Consider the following 16,590-nt stretch of genomic DNA (forward strand, 5'->3'; position numbering starts at 1 on the left):
GTGGATGCAGAGAAAGGGGAGGAGCTCACCAGTTGGACTTTCGGGATGGAAGGCGAGGATCTGAGGTGTACAACACAGATGGTGGGAGAAAAGAATGCATGAGGATCCTCATCCAAGTGACAGACACTCCATGCAGTTCCATGCAAGAATATGGACTGGCACTTGTGGTAGAGACAGCGTCCGCCTTCAAGATCCACCTTGCACATCCTAGCGGCTTCCCGGAGGGGGGCAGCGGCTATGAGGAATTCCTAGAGGGAGCTAGGGAGAGGTTGTCCAGGAGGCCCACAATTTCAAAGACGCTGCGGGTCTATGAAGATCACATGGAATCCACGGACCTCACCTACGGCGATGTTCAAAAACTATATTCCAACATTGAGCCGTTGAGAGTGACTTCAGTTCGCGAAGCGAAGGGGAAGGGGGTCGATCTGGAAACTACCCCGAAGCAGAAAAGGGTGGTCAAGCTCAAGCCGATGTCCAACTCTCCTGCTCCAAAAAAGAAGCTACTCGGTGATGCCATTGCCTCGGGTTCGAACACTACACCCACCAAAGCCACAAAAACCAAGACAAGGACGTGCACTAGCAACTAGCGCCTGGCAGGTAAGCCTCGTTGCATATGGCATAGCATGTGGCCTCACGCCATTTCCATTGCAGGAATTCTCGAGTCTTCTCTCGAAAACACTGGGGGTCAATGACACACTCAGCATCCATAACATTCTACTCGCGACAAAAGTTGTTTTTGACAAATGGGTAGATGTGCTGAGGAGGTACCATGATGGGGAGTTGCTAAACTCAATGGGTGTGGACGACGGCCGGAAGCCCAATGATTTGAAGCTCAACGCCTTGCGTTTCTCACGGTCTCTAGACGACGACGACCTTTTGACAGTGGCTAATGCTCTTCTACGTGGTGAGGTAGTCTTCAACAAGACCAAAATGACTCCCGGCCACATTGTGACATACGAGGACTTGTGCATGACTCTGAGAGCTCGTGCGCTATTGAAGGATTGGATCTTCGAGCAAGTGGCCGTGGAGAGGGTGAGCATCGACACCACGCAAGAGATGATGGAAGAGCTGGAGTTGTCAAATGAAGACATCGATGAGTATGTGAAGGGGGCCCCCAAGTTCATCGATCTGCTGCGGGATGCCACGAAAAGTAAAGCTGAGAAGTTGGATCAGTATCCAAATTTCATTAAGAGGGATGTCGACTGCCGGCTTCAGAAACAACTCGACCCCGCAGCAGAGGCCTATCAAGAACCTTACCGAGTATATGTGAATTCGGATGAGGATCAAAGGAGGAGGAGCATCATTTCCCGCGGAGATGAGCAAGTCAAGAACATCTTTTGTGTGATGGACTTCACAAACGAGGAGATCACTCATGCAGACGAAGTTAGCTCCATCATTGACTTAATGGTGGGACTTGCGGAGGTGGAATCTTCAGTCCACTATATGATCTACGACTCCGAATCCTATCACAAGTTCTGGAAGGCCTTGAACGAGGTGAAGGCTCGGTTGAAAGGCAAGGAGATGCAGGAGATCCATGGGATAATGGTTAAGAAGACGATATTGACAAATGTCCGCATCTTCACACTCGCCCTTGTTATTGGTCCAGCAGCAGAGTGGGACTGGAGTGACTTCCCAGCTTCGTTCGACAAGGCCGATCGAATTGATCTGAGGGAGGTCAATTTACCCGTGCCTGAGGAACTGAAGACGGCTATGGAGCTTTCAAATCCAGAGAAAGCTCCAGGTGCAGCAGGTGCAGCATGGGAAATGCTCAGCTGGGTCTTCAACGCAATAGCGGGTGGGTCACCTGCTTCCGACTCCAAGGGCAAATGCGTTGTCGAGTACAACTGCGGCGGACTATTCTTTCAAGCCGCACTACTCAAGGGTGTCCCGTGTGTTGCGGTGACAAACTCCATTGAAGAGGTGACTTCAATGGAACATATAATTATAGTTGCCAAAGAAAAACAGTATCTTCTCTGCGAACCTGGTGAATACGCACTTTAAGTTTAAATGTTATCTCACAAGCTCTATATGCAGAAGTGTGGCCACCCCCAGATGCTGAAACGGCGTTAACAGCTACTGTTGAAGATACCCATGTTGGGCCGAGCTCACAACCTGCACAAAGTAAGGTCACGTGAGGCCTCATGCCATTTTGATTATAGATCGTTGTGAATATTCAGACACGAGGACTGAAAAGCACACTAGTGGTGCGTCGAAGAAGGACCGTATGTTCTGGGGGACCTTGCAAAACGGCTTGGAGCGATGGTGATAGAGAACAGGCCAGTCCAGGAGGTGGCTGCAGAAATCAACCAAATGGTAGATGGAACGGTATATCAGAAGCCATTTGATCGGACAGACACCAGTCATCATTTATGGCATGTATATTGTCCAGCCAAGCACTATCCGCATCTCCATAATCTGCTCAACCGGATGGGTTCTTCAACCACTGAACATGAGCGTGGACGTATTAAAGAAGAGATGGCATTACTATTGGGTTTAAATTCTGATAGTGTGGAGAGTGATGAAATTCCAAGATTATTGTATAGGTGTTGGAGGCAAAAAATAACAGTTTGAGATGGCATGTATTTATTTAAAAATGTAACTTATTATTGCATGGGGTTCCATGCCATTGTATTAATATTAAAAGACAATTCTTTGAGAGGATTTGCATTATACTAGAAGTGTTACAGCATGTTATTGGAAGTCTACGAAGTTGTTTTATTAATAAGGGGAAAGTAAAGATTGAATGGGGACTTGGGCTCCACCTAGACTCGGAGCAACTGAGCCAATATTAAAAGGATGGAAAGAAATTGGATGACGATGACAAGGAGAAGAGAGAGGTGAAGTAGTGGCAGGGGGAGGAGAAGTGATTGAGTAGACATTTCCTTGTTTAAAATACAATGGCATGTGCCTCAATGCAGTTGAATTTTGTTATATTTATATACTATATAAAGGTTTGGAAACTTTATTTTACAAGTGGGATAATAACAATTCCCACTTTAACGAAATAGAGCTTCTTTTCTTTTCCTTTTAGCTGTGGGTTCTCTAATCTAGACCATTTCCAATTAAGAACCATATAAAATATTTAATTTTCTTTTATGCTAATGACCTATTATACAATAGTAACAAGTTTCCCTCTGAAGGATAAATTTGATTATATGGATAGCTTGTTTCTTAAAAGATTGATTTAGGCTAACCAGTGTAAGAGAAAGAATTCAAAAGATTTTCTAAGAAAATGTAATATATTTTTTATAATTTATAGTATATAAATATAAATTATTAAAGAAAACCAAGCAGAACACAAAAAAAATATTTTTTTATTTTGTAAGATTTAAACTTATCCTATTAAAATTTACAACAATAAAGAAATTTAAACTAAGAAAATAATTAGTTTTTGGCTTGTTTATTTGGATATTTTCTAGAACATGCTAAAATATTCTACTAGCTATATGTTTCAAGATAGTTTTATAGCAATTCAATAAAGTGGAAAACATGAAAGAGTTGGAATTGAAACTTACATTATGCATGCTAGAGTAATCTTGTAAATATGAGATTAAAAAAAATTTATTTCTAACTTTGATTAATATTTAGAAAAGACAAATAATGCTTCTTGCAATGCACACTAATTTATTTCAATATAATAGAAGTTTATTTGATGGTATAAAAAGTTGTATATGTCATAAGTGTGTTTATGGAAATATAAAAATCAAAAGAATGGGAGAACTGTATTGCATACTCTAAGTACAAAAGTATAGAAACTTTACTTTTTAACAAGTTTTGTTTTGTATAGAAGTCTCTCATGTGCATTAAAACGAATTGTAGTAAAAAATATTTTAAAATTATAAATTAAAATTAAGGTGTGATTTTAAGGAATTACATTGAATTGTTAGGTTTTGTCAAATGCTAGTATTAGATGTGATGTAAGACAGTATTATGCCAAATTAAAACTTGTCGTTATGTAACTTTACCAAGGTATATTAGCAGCTGTATATACTACATACAGCAATGTCTACATATTATACCCAGGTATTGGGCATTGTTTTACCAAAACCTTGCATGGTGCCAAATGACCCTTAAAAACATGTAGCACAAATGCTACATACAATGTACTAACTTAGTGGCACTAAGTTCTGCAATGTTTAGCTCTTCGCGTCTATGTGTGACATGCCTGTAGAGCATGTCTGAAGCAATGGAGACGATGCTCCTCTCCTTCGTTATCGCTCACACTAGATCGACGTGGTTGGACGTTTCCAGATGCCCCAGCGAAGATAGATCCCTGACCAGACTTCCACGCAATTGGCACCCTTGAGAGCCTGTGGTGCTGATCAGATCCATGGCATTCTGCGCGATCGGCTCCTGGTGCCACTGGTCCGTCTTAGCCTTCCAGTAATTCTTTGAAACTCCAGCCGATGTAAGAAAAAACGTATTAATTAGCTCCGCTTTCGAATCGACAATATAAAGAAGCCCTTCTCTATACATACACGAATCTCTTCAAGAACGCGCACGCTCTGCACGAAAGAAACACCACCCGGAGTTTAAACAGAGAAGAAAGGACGAGTTGATAGCAAACTTACGCCATTCTTGAAGAGACTTTCGGTGAGCGGAGTTGACACTGATCTTTGGGCGGTGTCGCTTGATCAGACTCTCGCCTTCCTTCCAATCGTCCACCACGCCCAGTGCCACCAGCAGCGCACACATAACAGCCACACTACGCCCATGACCTGTTCACCAACAAGAAGCATCCAAATCCTCAAAATCCTGCCAGCCAAGAGCACAAATCCAAATGCACGTAGATAAAAATCCGAGGAAGAGAGAGGAAAAGATCATCAATGCTGAAATAGAAGACGAACAACATGCCAATAAAAAAAATGCTGAAAGAAGACAATCAAAACATTGCTTTCGACTGTATCAACCTGGATTGTAATCGCTAAACAAAGTAAGAAGAAGAAAACCAAGAAGAACGAAGTCTAGGTACTTGGATGGAGAGAAGAAAGAGTGCTATCAAATCTACTTGGATTGAGAGAAGAAAGAGTGCTATCAAATCTACTTGGATGGAGAGAAGAAAGAGTGATCAAATCTACTTGGATGGAGAGAAGAAAGAGTGCTATCAAATCTACTTGGATGGAAAGCTTACCTTTGGCACAGTGGATGAAAACAGGATGGCTCTGGGAGCGCTGGACGAGAGCCCAGCGCACGGCTAGCTCAATGCTCTCTGGCGATAGCGCTCTGGTATCCCAGGCCGGGACGCACAGATAGGGAAGCTCCAATCCCACCGTCCTGGGCAGCTCGTTGGTGCAATCCAAAATCGCGGGATTGCCCGGAGGGATGTGCTCGCGCTGGAACGGCCACGCGCCCACGAACAATCCATCGCAAACCTCCGTGTAGGTGGCCTCGAGCCCCGCGCGCCGGCGGAATCGGACGTAGAGCCGCGTACCGGCGAGGTAGGGATAGAAGAGGAAAGAGCTCCAGATCGGGAAGGAGCCGCGCGAGGATTTGGCGAGGATGCGCGGATTATCGATGCGCGGGTGGGAGAAGAGCGCTACAGTGAATCCGATGAGCGACGTGTGGAGGAGAGGGAGGAGGAAGATCCGGTTGCTGACGACGCCGAGCAATGCCGCCCCCACCGCGAGGATGAGCGCCGCGGGAATGCCCACCGCTAGTGAAAGTCCCATGAGCCCAAGAACCCTAAAACCAGCCTAACTTTACTCTTTAGAAGTATATACTTTATTTCTAGGGTTCTTCGAAGAACTTTAGTTTTAGGGTTCTTCGGAGAACTTAGAAGTATATTTTAAATCACCTGTACAAGTAACTTCTTACAAAGCAAAGTAGGATTCGAGGTTCTTCCTTCTGCGAATTTCACTTAGCGCTACAAGGTTAGCTCATCACAACAAAAAAGCTTCTCCGGATCACTCTAGCTCGCTTAAAAGATATCGATCGACGAATCTTTACCTTTGGCGAGGACAATCACGCTTACTCGAGAACTTGCACGGACGCTGGGTCCTTGGGGCCACAGCCATCCATGAGCGACAGTGGTGTATTATACACGACCCACCATTTGCGTACGAGCTCTTTCACGTCCTCACGATCCATGTTTGCGCCCTCTCCGGTGTAAGCCCAAGGCTTGGATCCCTGTCGCCACCGAGTAAAAGTTTTCAATCGATTCTCCAAGCTTGAAGGAAGCTTTCGAGCTAGACAAGAACTTAGAAACTCTGAAACTTACCGTAGCGCAGTAGTGGATCACTTTGGTCTTGGCCAGGTTGACGTTCTCGGGGTGCCTCCACAGCATCGCCAGCACCAAGTTATACGCGTTTGGAACCGGCCGGAAGGCGTCCTGGAAGAACAAGTTGAGGAAATCCTGCCATAGAGCAGCCAGTGGTTTTTCGAGAGAAAGTTTTGGAAGCTTGAGTTTTACCTGTTCTGCGAATGGTGTGGGGGGATTCTTGGCCAGGGCTTCCATCATCCGGCCGAAAGTCTTGCTACTCGGCTCGAAGACGAACATCCCGGCATTGAAGTACGGCTTTGGGGGCTCGCCGAGGGCGAAGTTCCAGGGGACTCGGTCGGGGCACTGCTGGCAGTAGCCGAGCTTGAACTGGGGAGTGTGGCTCCACGTCTTCTCGCAGAAGCAGTCTTTCACGGCGGTGAAGGATCCGGGCGGCGAGAGATCGAAGAGCTCGTCGATGTTCTCAAAAACCATCATGTCCGCGTCGAGATACAAGAGCTGATCGTAGTCCTCGAACTGGACAAGAAAGTACGCCACAAATAAAAAGGGAGAGAAGAGAGCGAACAAAGAAAACCAAGAACGCGCAAGAACACAAGCAGCGACACGAATCCGATCGAAAGACGACGGCTTTGAGGAACCCAGTAGCGAATCCGTGGCGGAAAAGAGAGAGCTCACTCACCTCCCACATCCGGAGCTTGGAGTAATTGATGACATAGTGGGGCATCGCGAAGGCGCAGACTCCCGGCGGCGGGAGAACCGGCTGGATGGATCGCACATTGCAGCCGTGCGCGAGGAGGAGATCGGTGTGGCGGCGCGGGACATCCGGAAGAACACTGACGACGAGCTCGTATCTCGAGTCGACGAGGCGGAGGCTCTTGGAGAGGCCGATCACTCCTTTGGTGTAATCGCCATCGCCGGCGAGGAAGGTGACAAAGGCCCGCCGCTTCTCTTCGCCTTGTTGAGGCATCACACAGGGAGGAGAAAAAATAACGAAGGAGGAGAATTTGTAAGGTATCTTCTATGGATCTTTACTGATTCCGGTGATCTAATCGGAATGGACAGCTGGCAGGCTTTGGGTTAATTATATTCCCGGAGAATCTAGCAGCATCTATTTCTTTTGCCCTGTCGGATATCTGCCAAGTGGCCCTAGATAGTAATCTTGGTTACGATGTACTTTATTATTTTTTATAATTTTTTATCGATGTTTGTTTTGAGCTTGCTACCAGATGGAGATTATTTGAAAAATATAAACTCACATCTCTCGTTTGCATGCTAGAATTAAGCCCAGTTGTAGTGGCAATTTTTTGTAAAAAGTAAGGATGCACTAAAGAGTGAAAATTCAAAGCAATTGTTACTTTTTTTATATTTTGACAGTTAGAGGAAATACAGAAAGTAAGGCTTTTAAATCTTGTCTTTTATGACCAAGAGAGTACATATATTTAAATTATAAATCAAATAGGAGCTATTATTAACATATAAACATATAAATGTTTTTATTTGCTGAAGTATTTTCTATTTATTGCACCCATACAATGATTCTAGTGATTATGCTTTTGCTAATACTAATTCCTTTGGAGGTAATTAATTTTAACTTGTTCATTTACAGGAGTGCTTTTGAAATTTTTACAAAGTTTTAACAGGCTGGACAGTTTTCAAAGACGTGTTATAACGTAAGACTGTGGTACCATGGGGAGCTGTGGGCAAACTGTGAGCCTTCTGGGCAATCAAGCAAAATTCCTCTAGACAACTATGTATCCAATGACAATGGCGAGATGGTTGTGCCTGGGAATGGTTTCTCCCAATACTGTTATCTCTTCCAAATTTTTGACATAAACACTAATAATCCTGAGGATGCTCTGAGGCCTCCAAAAGGACTTGGAGCTTGGTGCAAGAATGAGCACAACAAGGATGAGTGGTCTAGTATTGTCCTTGACGACTACATAGAAAACATTGACGGAAATATCCAATGGACTGGCCCAATCTAACATAGAACAAGTGAGTGCTTTTTATTCACTAACACACCATCTAAGTACTAACGCCTAGCGAAATTATAATATTAATAGATATAAAAGTAACTAAATAGTGAATATATGACCAATTGTAAAAGCGAGCATAAATAGAGAATATTCTCACTGCCGAAATTAGGTAAAGCACGAGATAATTTTTCAAATTCAAATTGTGCCCTGTTTTTAGGGTTCTTGCGAGAAGAATGAGCAATGGCCGCTGCCAATGCTGCCGCCGCCGCCGCCGCATTCTCTACACCGCGCCACCGGCGACGCGAGCGCTCAGGTGGGTTCCCAGAACCGCAGCTCAGCTCTACTTTCCTCCCCTCGCGCTTCCATTTCCAGCGTGAAAACACACACGAGCAGCAGCAATGCGGCGGCGATGGCCAACGTCGAAAGCCGCCGCTCGTCCGCGCGGAGGTCTCGACGGTGGTGCGCAAGCCCCGCAGCGGCGTCTTCAAGAAGCCCACCATGATCGTGGACGCCATCACGGTGGAGAAGGGCAAGTACGGCTACGAGATCGAGTCGTGCATCAACTCGCTGAGCCAGCTCCCGCCGCGCGGAAGCGTGACGCGCTGCATGGACCTCTACCGCAGCAAGCTCACGATGCAGGACTTCTCGCTCATCTTCCGCGAGTTCGCGGCGCGCAGCGACTGGCACCGAGCGCTCCGGCTCTTCAAGTACATGCAGCGCCAGCAGTGGTGCAAGCCCACCGAGCACATCTACACCATCATGATCGGGATCATGGGCCGCGAGGGGCTGCTCGAGAAGTGCTCGGAGATCTTCGAGGACATGCCGGAGAACGACGTCAAGTGGAACGTCTACGCTTTCACGGCCTTGATCAATGCTTACGGACGAAACGGGCAGTATGAAGCATCGCTCCATCTCCTGGCCAGGATGAAGAAGGAGCAAGTGGAGCCGAATCTCATCACTTACAACACGGTTCTAAACGCTTGCTCGAAAGGTGGCCTCGACTGGGAGGGACTGCTCAATCTCTTCGCGCAGATGCGGCACGAAGGCATCCAGCCGGATCTTATCACGTACAACACGCTCCTCTCGGCGTGTTCTTCGCGGGGTCTCGTGGAGCAAGCCGCGATGGTGTTCAAGACGATGAACGAGTCCGGAGTGGTGGCCGACGCCGTGACTTACAAGTCCCTCGTCGACACCTTTGCGGGATCCAACCAGCTGGGCCGAGTCGAGGAGCTCCTCCGGGAGATGGAGGACGAAGGCAATCCTCCCGACATCGCTGGATACAACTCTTTGATCGAAGCTTACGCCGACGCCGGGAACGTCCACGGCGCCGCTGGAGTGTTCAAGCAGATGCAGCGAGGCGGCTGCGCTCCCGACGTCGAGACTTACTCCACGCTCCTCCGGATCTACGGTAACCAGGGATGCTTCGAGCAAGTTCGCTCGCTCTTCTCGGACATGAAAGATCTCTCGACGCCACCCACGGTGGCGACTTACAACTCGCTCATACAAGTGTTTGGCGAGGGTGGTTACTTCCAGGAGTCGATCAATCTCTTCCACGACATGGTGGACAGTGGAGTGAAGCCGGACGATGCTACGTACTCGGCATTGCTCTCGGTTTGTGGGAGGGGAGGACTTACGAGAGAGGCCGCGAAGATCCATCAACACATGCTCACGAACGAGTCCACACCGAGCTTGGAGGCCTCGGCCGGGCTGATAAGCTCGTATGGAAAGATGGCCATGTACAAGGACGCGCTGGTTTCGTATTATAGGATCCGGGAGGCCGGGCTGGATCCACAGGTCTCGGCTTACGACGCTCTCATCCAAGGCTACGCGAAAGGTGGTCTTTACGTGGAAGCGGGGTCTACGCTCTACGCGATGAACAAGGCCGGGTTCCAAGCTCCGGTGTCCAGCGTGAACTCGGTTATGGAGGCTTACAGCAAGGTCGGGCTCCACGACGAGGCTCTGGAGTTTTTCTCCGAGTTGCAGCAAAAGGAGGGGAGTGAAGTGGACGAGAGGACGCACGAGACGCTGCTGGGGGTTTACTGCGATATGGGATTGCTCGAGGAGGCCAAGGAGGAGTTTGTCATCATCAAGGAGACGAGCAAAGTTCCCGGCGCTCGGGTCTACTGCTTGCTGCTCTCGCTGTGTGTGAGGCGAAGCAAGTAAGTTTTCTTCATCCTTCTTTGAGAGTTTTCGTGTTTGTTTCCTTGTTTGTTATGCTTGTTGATAGATCGTAGATGGTTTCTTGTTTGTCTTGCTTGTTTCTTCTAGCGAGTGTGATGGATCTTTGTTCTTTGCAGATGGGACTACGCAACTCAGCTCCTAGACGAGATGATCGCGGCCGGGGGCCTCCACCAAGTAGTCGTGGGGATTGTGCGTGGCACTTACGATGCCGACTTTAGCTGGCAAGTCGTGGAGTACGCTTTCGACGGCCTCAAGCTCCGGGACATGGAAGAAAGCATGGACTTCTACAACGCACTCGTCGAGCTCCTCGTCTACTGCAACCAAAAGGCTCGGGCCGCCCGAGTTCTCGCCGATGCAATGCAGCGAGGAGCCTTCCCCGAGGCGTTCATCAAAACTCGTCGCGTTTGGTCCGTGAACGTCCACAGGTAAGTGTTTTCCTCTCTAGTTTGTCTACCGGGGTTGATCTTCTCTTTGTTGCAGGATGTCCGCCGGTGCCACCGTCACTGCGCTGTCGACGTGGTTTAACGACTTGCAAGAATGCGAGAAGTTGCCTTTCATGACTTCCATCGTTGTCTCGTAAGTTTTCGCTCTTCGCAAGCTTTGAGATCATAGCTTTTCTCTCGTTTACCAGGTGTGGTGATATCGAAGATCACAGGAAAGTGGAGGACTTACCAGTAGCGAAAGTGGTGCAAGCGTTCCTCAAACACTACGCGGCGCCACTCGAGACGGCGTCCTGGAACGAAGGAAGGATAGTTTGCAAAGGCGAGGCGTTAAAGCCGTGGCTCTCGAGCATGCCTTCCTTCAGCGAGACTTACGTGAGAAACGAGCCTCTTCCGGCTCAACTAACAAAGCAGCTAGCGCAGTCCAAAGTTCCTTCTCTCAAATAGCTCTTTTGTGTACAGCGAAAGGAAGAAAGCGGCCATATACAAAACAAAAGAATAGAGAGACTCCTTCGATTTAAACCAAGTGTGTATGACAAACTTCTTTCTTTCTTTCTTCTTCCACTTTCTCTTTGTCTTCGAAAGCTTTTCCCTGTATTTCTTCTTCCACTTTTCTCTTTGTCTTCGAAAGCTTTTCCCTGTAGGGGGGCCAGTCTCTAATCTTATCCCTTCACTTTTTCTCGCTTTGGCTAGCGAGAGCTCCTCGAGCATAGACTTTCTTTTTTGCCTCGATCGAGATCTTCTTCCAGCCCCGAGAACTTTTCCCTGTGCAGCCTCTCGACTTTTCAGACTGGTAAAAACTAGCGTACCTTGCGAGCTGTTGCTATATACAACTTTGGCGACAATCCCCCGGAAACTTGTCGTTGAGGGGGACAAAAATTTCTCCGTCCGCCGCTAATCCGAGAAAAGTGGCAGCTCTTCCGCTGCCGCTTCTCCTTCTGCGTGCAACACCTCCGTTTCATACGACCCCAGCTGGTCCTCGTCGAAATAGTTGTAGCTCGTGTCGTTGTAGCTGCCGCTTGGATCGACCGGACTGTGAGCTCCCACCCCCTTCTCACATATGCACGCCGCCGGATTCTCATGAAACTCTCCTCTTCCCTGCTTCATCTCGTTCGGCTCTCCCATGAAGCCTTTCTGGAACGTTTTCACTTTAGCCGCAAAAGCATCCCAAGGCATTTCGTGCCGAGCGAGGAAGAGGGACCCCAGTTTTTTCGTGTTTGGCCTGATCGTCCTCTTGTGCCCGTAGTAGCGCCTGTAAAACAGAAAAGAAAGCTTCGTGAGAAAAAGAGGGACCACCTAGCACGTAGTTGACATACCTCCGGCCAGCTAGTATACGAGCCATGTTGCCATTGTTGTTGGTGACGAACACGTTGCTCTCGTCCGAGACGATGTAGTCCAGCGCCGCCATTCTCGACGAGTAGTGCAAGAAAGGCTGGAGCTCCTCCTTGGTGGTCAGCGTTTCCTTGGTGAAGTAGTTCGGAAACAATGCCTTGAGCGGTGCCAGTGACTCCTCTCCACCATAAACTTCTCCTGACGCGACGTAGAGGTAGGAATCGTTGCCAAAGCCCAAGGCCCTGAGCATCAGGCCGACTTCTTTGGGTGTTAGCGGGCACTTTCCGTTTCTCCGCTCCCTTTCCGGGCTTCGGACGTGCAAAGTCTTCCATCGCTTACGAATCGCTCCGAGTTCTTTGATCTCTTTGTCACCTCCCCCGTAGTAGCAACCGGAAAAAGCTAGCATATCAGATCCGTATCTGCATACATCAGAGGCTTTCATGAATGACAACACCGCTAAAAACAAAACATCAACCTCACCTCAAATGCAAGGCAATGTAGCGTTTGCTCATCTGTCTCATCCGGCTTACAAGGCTGTTTCCCATATTCAATATCTCAGGAGTGAACTGTAAGGCCCTGTAGTTCACCCGACATCTCAATCTTTGCAGCTCTGGCTCAAGTTTGTTGGCGAGTCTATAATCAAATTTGGTCAGCCGCAGCACCTAACAGTCAAGTATTAGCCAAAGGATCTCTGGTTGGAGGCAAGTCTTGCGCCGTACCTTCTTCTTCTGCAAAATCGGGAGGATTTTGCTCTGATAATATTGCGGTGTACATTTTCGCGGGACACGCATCGACGTGAGATGATTTCGCTTCAAATACTTTGATCTCGCTGCTGCCGGCAATTCTTTGACAACGGAAACATCGGACGTGAGCGACTTGATGAACCAGTCGACGTCGAATATGTCACTGAAGTTGCTGTTCAAACCCAAGCAATTGGTTAAGAGAGTGAATATGGATTCACGAATAAGCTACCTGTTGTCCTTCCAGTATGATTTGTGATCCAATCCTGGGACCACTAATGTAGCATTCAAGAGCCTGGCGGCAACCACGGCGTCTGTTATCTGCACGGCAAGTTAGCAATGAGCGAACTCTTAATCGCAAGCCACACGGCCTACCCCAGTCCGTTGTTGGTTTAAGCCTCCACTCGCTTCAATCATCAGATACCCATTAGCTTTGGACGGAAATCCAACACCTGGAACGAGAGATGAGAAAAGTTGGTCGACTTTGGTAGTGGAAGAAAAGCAACGAGCAAAAAAATATATATGAAGAAGAAGAACAAGAAGATTCTTAGTTCGAGTTTTTTTTCTTGCCTGAAAATGAAAATTCTTCCCTCGGCTCGCTGCACCCGTAGAAAAATTTCGCAGACGGCGACTCCCAAATGCTGTCGGACGAAATATCGCCCTCGCTCTGCAAGAGTTTTCCCAAAAGCTCTATAAAATGGTGGTTTGATGTCACGTCTTACCGGCACATCTTGCAAATCCTGCGATCGTGCGAGCATGGGGTGGACGGTCCCTCGCTTCTGTCAAAGAGAAAAAAGCTAGATCGATCGAGCGAGAAGAGCACAAAGAGAACACAGAAAAGATGAGCGAGGAGGGAATTTTTACCAATTGTATGAAGGGTCCCGAGTGGCGGTCAAGATCATGCACGAGCATCGAAAGAAACGCCAGACCCAGCAGCGCCGAGGCGCAAATCATCACCAATGTGGAGATCGCCGCCGCTGGCAAGGGAGACATCCTAGACGAGGAGGAGGATTTCGGCTGCTTGGCCATCAAGACGAGATACGCGTAACCCCTGCTCCGGCACACCCATGGCAGCCTCACCCCAAGAATCATCATCCCGCTAGATTCCTGGCCCCGATTCCCATCTCACACTCCGCATGCTCGATCCCGCCACATAGCAAATAGCGCGATAAAGAACAGCAATTCTTCCCTGGGAGCTCGGCGATCGCGGCGCCAAAGCCCTATCGACTGCTCGGCGCGATTGAAGCCTAATCTCTCGGCGGTGGATTCTAGGCGATGGGGAAGAGCACGGAAAGATCCTGCATTGGTCGAGAGATTCTTGCGACCGCGCGCGAGAGAGGAGACAAGAGATCGATCGATTGGGCGGCTCCTCGCCCGCGGCAACGGCAGCTCCCCGTGTTGTGGCTATTTCTAACAGAGAGAACCCTTGAATCCAAAATAAAATAGGATAACACCTCCCCCATATATCGAAAATAGTCGTAGACATACGAGAAAACTAGGGTTTAGCCTTTTCCCCATACACCGTATAGCGCACGCTTTTTTAATCCTTTTTCTCTGGGCAAAATGCTTGCATGATTTCTTTTCTTTTCTTCTTACCGTGGAAGAAATAAAAGCGCGAAGGGAACGTTAAGCTTTAACTTTGGGCCCGCTTTTTCACCAACGGCCCTGTGTACGTACAAATTCTTCCAGAGAATATTCACATGCAAACCATACCAAACGATTAGCTGAGTCCATATCATGCAAAGATCATGGCATGTCAGTACATTTTAATCATCTAGCTTGGTCAACTCCTAAGCTTGTTTAAACTGACACGTCAAGATATTTTAGTGTAATTACGTTATATATGCATATTTTGAATACTTTTGTGCGCAACTGAAAAGTATATTATTACATGTCATTTGGTGCTTATATATATTCTATAGGATATAGAATTTACTAAGTGGCACATTTGAATTTAAAAGGTTGTATCTTAAGATTTTTCTTGGAGGATTAGGTGTATTTGATTAGTAAAGAGACTTTGTCAAACATGATCTTTATTCTCCTATAGCAATGTGGGAATTTTTACTTAGCAAAGTCTTGTAAGACACATCTTGGACAATTGCTCTTTAAAACAATTAGAGATATAAAAACACATATCTAAAATTTTTACTTATCATTTTCTACATATTAAAGACAAAAGGATTAAATATGCAACAATTAAATTCAGCTCACATGTCGATTTAGATACTTAAATTACAGATCAAAGTGTGTTGATTATGACTCTATCTAACCACACTATCATCAATGAAAAATTAATAAATTAATTTTGATGAGAAATTAAATTCCTCTTAAAGTTTTTCTCTATATTTATATATTTAATAATAGAGTTAATAAGTATTAGAATCTATGAGTGCATGGAGCACTTAGATCTAGCAAATATATATAAAGGTTTCAGTATATTAAGTATATTATAGATTTATGATGAATATCCAAAGCCAAAAAATTAAGAAAAATGATTATATACTTAATAAGAAGTATAATAATGACTAGATAATTAAAAAATAAAAATTTATAATTTTAAGAAAAAGTTTAAATGACACTATAAGGTCCAAGTGTATGGATATAATACTATATGCCAATATTAGCATAATGAGATTTTGATAACTATTGGATTGGTTTCAATCTCAACCAATCACTTCTATATATAAGTTAAGGTTTTTAAACTAATTGATATGCACATTTCTGTATTCCATTTCTATATTCACATTGGTGGAGGTGAAAAACAATTTTGATGGTCCTTGAAGAGTGCTTGAATTTGGGATTTTGGTTTATATTTAGCTTTTGCATCATCTAAATCTCCCTTTCTTTATAGCTTTTTGAATTTTTTCTTTTTTGTTTTTTTCCTTTTTGTTCATCTTCATGGTAAAGTAGTAGCCTCCTCCTCCTTTGACTCTAGACTAGTAATTGGTGCAATTGCTTGATAATTAGACAATTAGACTTAGTTGATGGTGGCATTCATAGTGTATGGTACAACTCCTTTTACTTTTATTATCAATTTTCGTGTTTGGCCGGAGTTCTTCCATGGGAATTAATTTGTACTATTGATTCAATCACTTTACACTGATTGCCATATATCATTGTTGGGATGATGTTCAGTGTTTATGTGAGTTTCCCAAATGTCTTTAAGAGATAGCACTGTAGTGGTATAATGGTTTGAGCATAGCCATTAGTGTGGATTGGAGCATTTTTATGAAATTTGGATATGATAACAATTGTGATAATACCTTTCAACAATTAAATTGTTTTCGTCAAGGGCTATTTGAGTCAATGATGCAATTTAGCATTTGTTTCCAATGCCTCTTGCTTCATGTGAAGCTAAATATATTGGAGCATACCTCTTGCTTCATGTGAAGCTAAATATATTAGAGCAGATCAAGTTGGGAATGTTGTAGCCAGCACTTCATCAATATCTTGTTAAACTTATGCATATATCCTTGACAATATTGTTTGCTTGGCACAACATTATGAAACTGTAAGCTCCTAAATTTAGCCTCGCTCTCTTGACACCCTACCCCTCGGGTCGAGCCCTGTAAGCTCCTAAATTTAGCCTCGCTCTCTTGACACTCTACCCCTCGGGTCGAGCCCAGTGGGAGCAAACTGGACCAGCCAGATGTCAATCAACATGTGGTGTGATTCCCCTAGCCAACTAACAGAAGAGAATTCAT

At 45.9% G+C, this 16,590-nt stretch overlaps 4 protein-coding genes across 4 annotated transcripts; 1 reads left to right on the forward strand and 3 right to left on the reverse strand.

Annotated features, from left to right (window-relative positions):
- Positions 1–4,064: 4,064 nt before the first annotated feature.
- LOC9659060 (uncharacterized protein YnbD) lies at positions 4,065–5,702 on the reverse strand. The gene is made up of 3 exons (XM_002965200.2): positions 5,132–5,702; positions 4,572–4,718; positions 4,065–4,505 (listed from the first exon to the last, which is right to left on the reverse strand). The coding sequence occupies exons 1-3, from the start codon at positions 5,667–5,669 to the stop codon at positions 4,489–4,491; spliced, it is 702 nt and encodes a 233-aa protein (XP_002965246.2). The 5' UTR covers positions 5,670–5,702; the 3' UTR covers positions 4,065–4,488.
- LOC9660251 (galactinol synthase 2) lies at positions 5,703–7,184 on the reverse strand. The gene is made up of 4 exons (XM_002965201.2): positions 6,897–7,184; positions 6,410–6,733; positions 6,218–6,352; positions 5,703–6,126 (listed from the first exon to the last, which is right to left on the reverse strand). The coding sequence occupies exons 1-4, from the start codon at positions 7,182–7,184 to the stop codon at positions 5,968–5,970; spliced, it is 906 nt and encodes a 301-aa protein (XP_002965247.1). The 3' UTR covers positions 5,703–5,967.
- Positions 7,185–8,410: 1,226 nt separating this feature from the next.
- LOC9659061 (pentatricopeptide repeat-containing protein At1g74850, chloroplastic) lies at positions 8,411–11,373 on the forward strand. The gene is made up of 4 exons (XM_002964859.2): positions 8,411–10,352; positions 10,491–10,799; positions 10,855–10,950; positions 11,006–11,373. Exons 1-4 carry the CDS (start codon positions 8,434–8,436, stop codon positions 11,259–11,261), a joined length of 2,580 nt encoding a protein of 859 aa, XP_002964905.2. The 5' UTR covers positions 8,411–8,433; the 3' UTR covers positions 11,262–11,373.
- Positions 11,305–14,341, reverse strand: LOC9659062 (protein ROOT HAIR SPECIFIC 17). The gene is made up of 9 exons (XM_002965202.2): positions 13,751–14,341; positions 13,609–13,665; positions 13,457–13,553; positions 13,262–13,338; positions 13,119–13,207; positions 12,866–13,061; positions 12,627–12,808; positions 12,131–12,565; positions 11,305–12,066 (listed from the first exon to the last, which is right to left on the reverse strand). The coding sequence occupies exons 1-9, from the start codon at positions 13,979–13,981 to the stop codon at positions 11,709–11,711; spliced, it is 1,722 nt and encodes a 573-aa protein (XP_002965248.2). The 5' UTR covers positions 13,982–14,341; the 3' UTR covers positions 11,305–11,708.
- Positions 14,342–16,590: the final 2,249 nt, after the last annotated feature.

The sequence above is a fragment of the Selaginella moellendorffii genome, unplaced genomic scaffold (genome assembly GCF_000143415.4).
Source record: "Selaginella moellendorffii unplaced genomic scaffold, v1.0 SELMOscaffold_5, whole genome shotgun sequence".
In the NCBI taxonomy this organism is placed as follows: Eukaryota; Viridiplantae; Streptophyta; class Lycopodiopsida; order Selaginellales; family Selaginellaceae; genus Selaginella; species Selaginella moellendorffii.

What these genes read in the sequence shown, in the direction of transcription:
- LOC9659060 (XM_002965200.2), bottom strand. Translation starts at nt 5,669, where the DNA reads ATGGGACTTTCACTAGCGGTGGGCATTCCCGCGGCGCTCATCCTCGCG. An exon ending in TTTCATCCACTGTGCCAAAG is followed by an intron (nt 4,719 to 5,131) that starts GTAAGCTTTCCA and finishes GTTGGTGAACAG; the next exon opens with GTCATGGGCGTAGTGTGGCT.
- LOC9659061 (XM_002964859.2), top strand. Translation starts at nt 8,434, where the DNA reads ATGGCCGCTGCCAATGCTGCCGCCGCCGCCGCCGCATTCTCTACACCG. An exon ending in TGGTCCGTGAACGTCCACAG is followed by an intron (nt 10,800 to 10,854) that starts GTAAGTGTTTTC and finishes TCTTTGTTGCAG; the next exon opens with GATGTCCGCCGGTGCCACCG. An exon ending in ATGACTTCCATCGTTGTCTC is followed by an intron (nt 10,951 to 11,005) that starts GTAAGTTTTCGC and finishes CTCGTTTACCAG; the next exon opens with GTGTGGTGATATCGAAGATC.
- LOC9659062 (XM_002965202.2), bottom strand. Translation starts at nt 13,981, where the DNA reads ATGATGATTCTTGGGGTGAGGCTGCCATGGGTGTGCCGGAGCAGGGGT. An exon ending in TCATACTGGAAGGACAACAG is followed by an intron (nt 13,062 to 13,118) that starts GTAGCTTATTCG and finishes GGGTTTGAACAG; the next exon opens with CAACTTCAGTGACATATTCG. An exon ending in CGATTTTGCAGAAGAAGAAG is followed by an intron (nt 12,809 to 12,865) that starts GTACGGCGCAAG and finishes CTTGACTGTTAG; the next exon opens with GTGCTGCGGCTGACCAAATT.
- LOC9660251 (XM_002965201.2), bottom strand. Translation starts at nt 7,184, where the DNA reads ATGCCTCAACAAGGCGAAGAGAAGCGGCGGGCCTTTGTCACCTTCCTC. An exon ending in CCACACCATTCGCAGAACAG is followed by an intron (nt 6,353 to 6,409) that starts GTAAAACTCAAG and finishes GCTCTATGGCAG; the next exon opens with GATTTCCTCAACTTGTTCTT. An exon ending in TGATCCACTACTGCGCTACG is followed by an intron (nt 6,127 to 6,217) that starts GTAAGTTTCAGA and finishes CGGTGGCGACAG; the next exon opens with GGATCCAAGCCTTGGGCTTA.